At 35.9% G+C, this 10300-nt stretch overlaps 1 protein-coding gene across 1 annotated transcript; it reads left to right on the top strand.

Annotated features, from left to right (window-relative positions):
- Window positions 1-2609: 2609 nt before the first annotated feature.
- On the top strand, window positions 2610-6291 carry LOC114460049 (centrosomal protein of 120 kDa-like). The gene is made up of 2 exons (XM_028442083.1): window positions 2610-2962; window positions 5927-6291. The coding sequence occupies exons 1-2, from the start codon at window positions 2811-2813 to the stop codon at window positions 6150-6152; spliced, it is 378 nt and encodes a 125-aa protein (XP_028297884.1). The 5' UTR covers window positions 2610-2810; the 3' UTR covers window positions 6153-6291.
- Window positions 6292-10300: the final 4009 nt, after the last annotated feature.

Raw genomic sequence — 10300 nt, 5'->3', positions numbered from 1 at the left:
CTCTCTTTCCTCTCCTCTTCTCTCTCTCTCTCTCTCTCTCTCTCTCTGTTAAGACCAGGATTAGGGTCAATTACATTTTTTAATTACAATTACATCTTCAATTATCCATGTTCAATTACAACTCAATTATGATTACTATGACCGGCATTTTTTCCAATTAAAATTGTAATTTTTCCCCTGAAAGACAATTACATTCTCAATTACTAAAGTTCAAATTCAACTAAGCACAATTACTCCGCCTTTAAAACCTAACCCCCCTCTTGTGTTCGTTTTCTCTTTTCATCTCTTATGACAATGGGTCAGTTTTCACTGATGTCTTAAATAAGCAGTTTTTTGTCAGTATACGCCTCCATTTCAATGTTTCTATTTTTAAAATGGTAAAAAAATAAAACTCAAGAGAACTGACAGGTAGTGGGTAAAACTTGATATGAAACACATTACATAGAACTGTAACATGGTTCCCCAGTTTCACATTTAAATTACAATTACTCAGTCAATTATCTGACCTCAATTACAACTAAATTATGATTGCAACAGATTTTTAAAATTACAAATATAGTTACGTCATAGTTGTAATTAATTATCAATCACAATTTGAATTGACCCCAACCCTAGTTCTTTGAGTTTCCTGGCTGCCTAACTTGCTGGCTCATGTCTCTAGATACCCTCTCGTACTTCTTCGTTCTATTACCACATCTCTTTGTTGGGCGGCTCTTGTCCAGAATAAACCTCACACCACTTCCTGTTTTCTTTACCATTGGGGTTGTACTTCCCACTGCTCACAGAGTCTGGATATGTTCTGCAGCCTTTGCAGAATTCGATGTGCTTTTCCTCCATACATATGGGCTCTTGGTCTTTGTTCATCTTCCTTCACCAATTCTTTGTCAAGGCATAGGTCTTAAAGGACCTGATTTGACCTCTGATGGTCTTAGCTCTGCCTCTGATTTAAACCTTTTATTTGTGTTTTTCCTTGTCCAAGTGTTCTGCAGTTTCTCTCAAATCTAGCAACAATGCTACAAACTTGTTTACCGTTCATACATTCTACATAAAGGCTCTGGACCAGAGAACCTGAAAACTTTCAAATATAATCCTACTCTTTATACAGTGGGGAAAATGATTATTTGATACACTGCCAATTTTGCAAGTTTTCCCATTTCCAAAGACTGGAGAGGTCTGTCATTTTCATCATAGGTGCACTTCACATATGGGAGACTTCACATATGTTTTATGTGTGAAAAGTATTTCTGACAGTTTTCCCGAAATGCAGAAGGATGATGAGTGACATTGAAAGGGAGACGCAGGGGTGTGATTACACTTTACATCTCGAAGTTTTGCTGTAGCTTTTTTTTTTGGGAAAAAACTTCTCACGTTTATTCAACCACACAACGTCATGATCATAATTTAAGAGCAATTCTAAAGAACTTTAGAAACATACAATGAATAGTAGATGGGAAACCCTGTAAACAGAAACCCTGTCTAATAATATGTTAATATCTGTTACTAATTGGAATCAGCTAAAAAACAAATACCAGTAGATATTTCTCCTCCCATTCTTTCTCTCTGACTGTCTTGCTTTTCTCATGCCCTGGTGGCAGAGATAGGATTATGTTGGCCTTTCTGAGAGGAATGTGAGCTCTGTGAGGGACTGGTGTCCGGTGTAAGGTGTGCTGTCACCTACAACAGTGTTTTTCAATTGTTTTTCAGCCAAGGTACATCTTTTTATTAAATAAAATCACAGGCACTACACCAACCGAAAATTGAAAAAAAAAAAAAAAGAATCTTTGTTTTTCATTCAGAGTCCGAGGTAGTATTCATTAAAAAATAAAAAGGCAGTGGGAGCCAGCAGCCTGTCATGCTGTCCTTCCTGAACCAACAGAATTTAACATTTATGTTGTAAGTTTTTTTGATCTTTCATATATTTTTTTCAAATAAAAAGTGCAAGGAACAATATGCAGTAATTCTTACCAAAGTATCTTGAATCTTTATCATCTTTCATATTTTGCATACTTGATAGACGTCATGGGAGGGATAAAAGGAAGTTTAAAAACATTAAATATGATTAGAACTACAATTGAACTCCATTCTGTTAAATATTGTTGTTTCATATCATGTATTTTTATATTTTATGATTTTTTTATTATCTATATGTCATGTATAATATATAAATATATTATGATGTCTGTGCGCTTTGAGAGGGGCTCACAGCAGCCTAATGCCATATTTACAGACAATAATGACTTTGTTTTCAAAAATGTTATTTTTTAGTACAATTGGGTGAAATTGAGTAATTTCCCACAATCTCTCACAGCACACAAATGCAGAAACCGACAGAAAAATATACAAAATTACAACAAGAACGCAAAAAATAACAAAAACACAAAATGACAAGCAACCAAAAAATACAAAATCATTTTTTCCCCCTGTATGAATGATCTGATTAGTCATTATTTTAAATGCTGACTAGAGTGTTGATCATGTGGTCCTCAGCTCAGATACAATGACATGTTTGTGGTCCACGCTGTGATAGTTGCCCATCCCTGCTTTTAGAACCTTGATTAATATCTCAGTTTTAAAGCTAGGGTTGGTGATTTTCTCCAGATACACTTTTTAAGTTTTTGTTAGAAATTTTCTTCATACTCAGTATACTTAGTATAATTATTTTGTTAGTATAACATTTACAACCCCATCTGAGTTTGTACAGGAAAGATTTGGCTCTAAGCTCAACATAGTCAAAGATTTAGTACCTTTTTGACACATTTTCTACTCAGGAATATAACATTTGTAAATGTGTTTACCTAATCATTGTGTGTATGCAGCGTGAGCAGGAAAATGCAATGATTCTCCTGAAGAAGCAGCAAGCAGAGCTGGCGGCCATGAGGCTGCGTTACGTTGCAACGGAGGAGAAGGAGGCCGTCCAACAGGACAGAAAGGAGCTGGACAGCATTAGGAATGATCTTAACGGGTAATATGATCAGCATTATATATATATATATATTATAAGTATGATTTATCAAATCCAAAGAGGTCATTTTTTTAAGTTAAGTTCATATTGAATTGTTATTGTTCCCCAAATTTTGAAGCATTAAAGTACAACCAACAGGTTTTTCCTGATCTGCCACTATTCTGATCCTGACCACGCCCCCCACAGCGCTGCTCAGTTCCACATGCAACTGCCAATCAATGCTCACTGAGGGCTGTAGAACCTAGTCCCTCCTCGCTTCTTTTATAGGAGGGGCGGGGCCAACAGTCACAGTTTGTGATGTCACTGATCTAATCTCAGCCAATAGTAAAAGCAGATTGTAATGGCAGTGTTCAACCCAGTTCAATAATCTTTTGGAGAAGACTGCTGTATTCTGTTGTGGAAAGAGCCATTCTTCTGCTAGTTAGCTTGCTACTTGTAGCTAGCTCGCTTGCTACTTAGCTTTCCAGTTGAGCCACCAAATAAAAAAGCAGTAGATGATTACCTCAGAGCCAGAGTCAGATGGTAAATGATAGTATGTTGTTGAAGTATCGTATCCTTTCTCAGCAGAAAAAGTTAATGTTTAGTTAACTAGTACAGTGCCCGTCGGAAGCATGTATTCATGTGGGAGCATAAGGGGTATATTGCGGTGCAAAATGTGGGTGCAATTTTCCTGGTTTAATTCAATGGGACATGTGCATGACTTCATGACTTTTATATTTTTTTGTATGGTGTATTTTTCTGTAACGTATGTTTTTTGGAGTCATGTGTATTTTTGTATAATTATTGTTTTTGTTGCTATTGTAGTGTGATTCAGGAGTAATTTTGTGTATTTTTTGTATAAATATTTAGTTTTGTGTATTTTAAGCCATTTTCATATTTTTGCTGTATTTTTCTGTTAATGTATGTTTTTTTGAAGTCGAGTACAGTGCCCGTCGGAAGTATGTATTCATATAGTGGGAGTTGAGAGAAGAAGAAGTTGTCAATTATGGGCATAATAATAACATACTCCGTAGCATTATAAAGGGGTTTATTTGTAGGTGCAAAGTAAAATAGCGTGTGCAATTTCCCTGGTTTAATTCTATGAGACATGCGCATGATAAATGTTTTGTTTTAACTCATTTTTATATTTTTTTCGTTTGATGTTTTTTTTCTGTAATGTACAGTGCCCGTCGGAAGTATGCATTCATGTGGGATTATAAGTTTTTAGTTTAGTTTATTTTGAGTAATTTTCATGTTTTTGTTGTCGTTTGGTGTATTTTTCTGTCTTTTGTGTAATTTTTGTATAAATATTTAGTTTTGTGTATTTTGAGTCATTTTCATATTTTTTTGTAGTTGTTTAGTGTGTGTGTGTCTGCCTAACTTTCACTAAACGTATCTATTTTCAGTAGTTAGGTGTAGTAACAGGTGTATAGTGAGTGAAGCTGCAGTAATCATCAGGCGGGCTTTACTATGTAGCACCGTTTACTGATCTGACTCAACACTACAGTCACTACCACCCAATGGACGGGTGTCGTGACACAGACTGTAACCGGACTAAATGGTGGTACATACATAGACACGTAGACGGTGATCGATAGTGAAGCGTACGTGCGTGCGTGTGTTTTTGACTCTCTACCTTGGACACAAATCTCCTCCGTTGGTTCTCACACACGCGCTGCTGAGAAATGTGCAGCTTTCAACACAGCAACCATTGCCGTCAATAACTTCCGGGTGAGGTCTGTCCGGTCTAAATAGCGAACGGTCAAACTAACATGAAAATAAACGTTTCGAATTGTCATCACCAAATAAAGAACAGTAAAAAAAGTATTTTTCCTCAAAAGAGAAAAGAGAACTCCACGGGAGCTCATGCACGCACCGGAAGTGAGCTGTGCAGTGAAATAGATATAGATGGTGCGCTAGCGCCCCCTCACACCCTGAGGTCAAAAGTTGAATAGGTTTCATTTCAGGGCCGTCCAGAAGTGAAATAAAATTAAAATAAACATTTTGAAATGATCAAATTACTCCAAAATAACAGATACACACACTTTGGGTATTTGGAACCCGTTGACCAAGTTTCAGGTCGAACTCGCACCGCATCGGGGAGATATTTGCTCCACACGCATGCACGCACACACACAGACCTCCCTTGGTTTTATAGGTAGATAAATTCCTCTGTGAGCTCCGCTCTTTTGCTGCTGTCAGCTCAGCTGCCAGAAGTTGTTTTTAAGAAAAGAAGAAACTTTGTGAACTAACTGCTATCTACAACATATGAAGTATAAACATTGTCATAAATAAACCTAATTTAGTCTCCTAAAATATTCAGAATGTTTAAAGAGAGGCATGTTATAGACCTTTACATTATATTTTAACATTCTGATATGTGTTTGTCTTATCTACCTGTGGGTGGATGTGCCGTAGCAGCTTTAGCATAGCTAGCTTGCTGTAAGAGGACAAGCTGCCGTTTCTGAGCCGTCTCAAAGGCAGACTCCCTCTTCGGTGGTGCGATAAGATTATTCCAGGGAAAGAGAGATGGAACAGCTACACTTTTAAGGTGTCTGATGGTGACTGGATCCGTTGACAAAATCCTCTTGAGTGAAGTTCCGGTGTAGTGTAGAATACAGATTCTGGACCCTCATCCCTCCTAACTGCTTAGATCCACTGGTCTGGGTCTGTTGGAAAAGTGTGGTAAGACAGGTATGGCTGTTTTCTTGCCCCACAAGAGCAACCAAGAACATAACAAGAGCAACCACGCTGAGACTGAGCATTTTTGTCACTCTCTAACGCTAAAGCTATAGCCACAGGAAGTTGTTGCACACCACTTCCGGTTTAAAATGCGTAAGTGTGGAAAAAGGTCTGTTCAGCAGAAAAAAAGTGGTTTTAGGTTGGACTTACATGTTAAGCTTTTTTGCCTTTTCTCTAAACTCTGGCTCACTCACTGTGTGCTTAATGACGTTTGATATATTCTGTATGTTTATGTATTGACAGATTAAAAGAGCAAAACCGTATGGACCCCACCCACTCAGTTTCTGAGCCGGTCCCTGGTCTGAGTCAGAATGCGAGTGCTGACGAACACTTGAGTCGCCTGCTGGAGGAGAGAGACACCCTGCTGAGGACTGGGGTGTACACCCACCAAGACCGGATAATTGCAGAGCTCAACCGACAGATCCAGGACGCCATCAAAGACCAACCAGAGACAGTCCGTGTCATGTGATTGGATCTTCATAGCTTTAGATATCTATGTTTTCTGTTTATTTATTTTATTTTTTTCCTTAATTTTCCTTCCCATATTTGCATTTAGCTTTTTGCTTGCGCTTTGTGTTTTTGTGAAATAAATAAAGTTGTTTTTTTTATTTATTTTTTTTTTTGAGATCAAAACTTTTATTAGATTATTGGGGAGGGTGGCAGGGGGTATCGACCAGGGTTGGTGTCAATTACATTTCAGTTACAATTACGTTTCCAACTACAATTATTTTTTATCCTCAGTCAATTACAATTATTTTCTCAAGTTCAATTATAATTTATCACAATTACTGAGCCTGAAATAAATGGCCTAATAAAAGTTAACTTTGTGTTAGCTTTCTTTTAGCATTTCTTATGATAACAGGTCCTAAATCAGCTGTAAAATACACTAAAAACAAATGTAAATCATCTAGTTTGTGTCCTATCGATTGATTACCTTGTTAGGCTTCCAAATCAATGAAAATATAGGTTTTAATATATTTGGTGCGGGCGTTTGAGGCTTTTTTGTGTCAGTATACTCCTCAATTTATATAATTTTTAAATGGTAAAATATGGGTAAGGTTGATATGAAAAAATAATTAACTATATATGTGTAGAACTGTACATAGAAATGCAACAGTTTTCCAGATTTGTGTTAAATTATAATTGACGATATTAATATAAAATTTTCATGACAATTACAAAGTAAATTATCTTAACTCAATTACAATTTAATTACGATTATGGAAGCAATTGTTTTTTTTAAATTACAATAACAATCATAATTTTGCCATAATTGTAATTAAATCACTCAGTGCCAATGATGAGATAACTCGTCAATTGCCTTTTTGTCACGGGGATTACTAGAAAACACCCTGAGGGAAATCATGGATAATGTGGTGATGAGATAAAACGATAAAAAAAAAAACAGGGAACGCAGTGACACTGCATGTCTGGGAGGAAGAGGAAGTTGCGTGTGTGCAAACTGACGGGAGAGAAACTTGGAGGACCACCAAAATACAGTAAAAAAACAATTCAACTCTGACCCAGATAGATAAATAATAATTTTGCCATCAAAAGCCCGGTCTCAGTGTTTTTTTAATTTATTTTTTATATATATAAGGAAACAATGTTCAGACGTTAGAGTTGTCACTAAAGCAAAAAAAAATTGCTTTAAAGTCACTGACAGGGTTTTTTAGAAAAGAAGGCTGTTTTTCTCAGCTTTTTGCTCTGAAGCTGGAGATTTGTGTAAAACTTGCTCTATTCAATGGCTGATTACAAAAGAACATAACGAGCCAGAAATAATAGAAAATATTCTGTAAGTCTTTAAAAATCAGTGAAAATGCTCAAAAACGGCTGGCACTGGGGGGTAGAAAATCTGAAAATGGCTGGCACTGAGTGAGGTAATTATCAACTATGCAATTACAATTATAATTGACCCTGGTACAGACACATCCAGAAAAGTAAACACTGATAGCTTTCCATTGGCACAAGACATAGAGCAGGCAGGTAAATATATCAGATAAAGTTCAGAAATATAAAATTTGTAAAAAAGAAAAAAAAAGCCCAAAACAAATCCACATGAACAGCATCAGTGACAGTGGGAAGAAACTACTTCCTTTTAACTGGAAGAAATCTTTAGCAGAACCAGGTTCAGAGGTGGCAGCCATCTGCGTGGACTGGTTGGGGTTAGTGGACAGAAGGACCAACAGAACAGGATAGAGAGATAGAACATCAGAGTGTCACAGACTAGTTGAGCCGTGAACCACAGATCAGGAACTGACATCATCAGCTTCATGACACCTGAAACAGAGCAGAGAGAAAAATCAATCACAGTGACAAGTAACAAAATGTTACTGTACTTAAATATTTTTTTTCTGGTATCTGTACTTTACTTGAGTATTCAGTTTTTTGGTGACTTTTTACCTTTACTCCTTAATTTTTTCAACAAATATCTGTACTTTCTACTCCTTACATTTTAAAAAAATGAGCTCGTTACTTTTAAGTCCTTCGATGATGATGTCATGGCATAAAAAGATGCAAAATTTTGGTAGTTTGAGCTTTTTTCTCTCGACAGGTCCCTTAGTTTTATAGTTAAAATTTTCAAGTTTTTTCAAGTTTTTAAAAATGTTAAACTCAAAGCTGCTCTTTGCATTTGCATTTATTTATTTTTACATTTTATTTACAAATTGCATTTATTATGAGTGCTGAATTTTCCAGAGAGGTATTCCATAAAGTAAGTTATGTTCAAACTCTGAGTATGTTCAGGCTCAAATGAGGGAAACTCTGAGTATCTCATTCCAAAAAGCGAGGTATGTTCTTCTCTGAGTATGTTACCATGGCAACATTGTCGATGAACTAAACCTGGTCGCTGGCAGGTTTTACCAAAGAAACCCTGGGTTTCTACCTGGCTCCGCCCACCTGAACACCGTTTCTTAACACTTTAATAAACTTTAACACTTTTCTCTGAAATACAAATAATAACATCACACACCACAGACGTGTTCACATCATTACTAATGTTGTGTTGCTTTACGTCTTTTTTTTTTTTTTTTTTGTGATAATGGTAATTTTCTTTATAACATTGTAGATGTAGATCATTAAGTGAAAGTCACTGAGAGGTTGATCTGCATTAAAACATTTCCTGACGTCTGTAGTAAAAACCTGTGGATAATATAAAGGAGGAGATGATCATTTAAATAAATCAACTTTTAAGGTTCGATTGTTGTTTTAGATTGTTATACAGTTAAGTCTGTAGATCATACATCTTTGAAGGTATGATGGCGATGGTTGGCGTCCCGCTTCAGTGTTTTTTATGACATTTTTTAGGACGTTGAGATGACTCTGGCGACAATATTACATTAAGAATCAATATAAATGATGTGATATGAAGCAGCATTTACTGTCTTTATATCCAGTGTAACAGGAGGACTCTCTATGCAGCCATCCTATGCTGCTGACACATCTCCTCAGACACATTTTATTCATATTATTCACCGCTCGTCACGTCACTGAAGCAATAAAGTAATGAAACGACCAAAAAGTGTGACTAATTACGGGTGATTTAAGCCACTATAGCAGGGGTCTGCAACCTTTACTCTCAAAGGAGACATTTAACCTCATCTCACCTGGATTAAAGTCCTCCTGGAGCCGGAAAAAAAAACCTTCTCAATGAAGACAATACAGTGAATGAAATTCTATACAGCTAAAATGACATAGAATAATGTTTGATTTCATGATTTGATTTATATTGATCATGTAAATGGCAACTTAAAAACAGATTAAAATAAAATGAAATAGATTAACATCAAGAAATAACAACTAAACAGTATTTTACATCTTCAAATTCTTACACATCTCAGTTTACATGAACACAATGTTATATAAAGAAGATTATTTTTAGTTAATGTATTTAAAGGGGCACAAAAAGTAACTTGAAGTTTGATAACACATGATCATGTGATCAACACATGCTAATTTCTCATTTCTTGCCACACATAAAACATGCATATTTAACCTGCACATTGGTGATTAAATGAATCTGTTCCCACACAATTAAAATCTCTATTTTCTTCCAGAATAGTGTTTTTGTTGGTTTAGTTATTTTACCAGGGATTTAAAACTTAAGGTTAGCCACAGGTGCAGGAAAGTTGATGGTCTGTTGATGTTGCAGGAAGTGAAGTAGGAATGTGCTGAGTCATTGCACAATGTGATTTATTTTTAGGTTTACAAATTGTTATATCTTGATTTTATTTGTCATTAATCAATAATAGCCTCTGTTGGAAAATAACAACTCTTTATTTTAATAGGGTTTTTTTTAAAGCTATAGGGAGCCATTGCAAAAAAGTCAAAGAGCCACATGAGGCTCCAGAGCCGCAGGTTGCAGACCCCTGGTTTAGACAATCATATCCTTTACAAGATAAAACGTTACTGCTTTGGTTACATTAGGCCTGGATGATATTGACCAATACTCATACAGTATATCTATATTTATCCTCAAAATGGCAATAGGTGATATAAACCATTTATTTTTTCATGAATAGTTTTACAAGAAAAACAATAATGGATCAAAGTCAGTGGAGACACAAAGACCCTTTTATTAATCACTAGCAGCACAATATCAACATTTTGTGTCACTTT

The sequence above is a fragment of the Gouania willdenowi genome, unplaced genomic scaffold (genome assembly GCF_900634775.1).
Source record: "Gouania willdenowi unplaced genomic scaffold, fGouWil2.1 scaffold_382_arrow_ctg1, whole genome shotgun sequence".
In the NCBI taxonomy this organism is placed as follows: domain Eukaryota; kingdom Metazoa; phylum Chordata; class Actinopteri; order Blenniiformes; family Gobiesocidae; genus Gouania; species Gouania willdenowi.
Note: the sequence above shows the minus strand (reverse complement) of the source record. Positions and strands in the feature narration are given on the sequence as shown.

Coding starts and splice junctions, on each gene's coding strand:
- LOC114460049 (XM_028442083.1), top strand. CDS start 2,811: ATGCAGCGTGAGCAGGAAAATGCAATGATTCTCCTGAAGAAGCAGCAA. Junction 2,963..5,926: donor ATTAGGAATGATCTTAACGG/GTAATATGATCA, acceptor ATGTATTGACAG/ATTAAAAGAGCAAAACCGTA.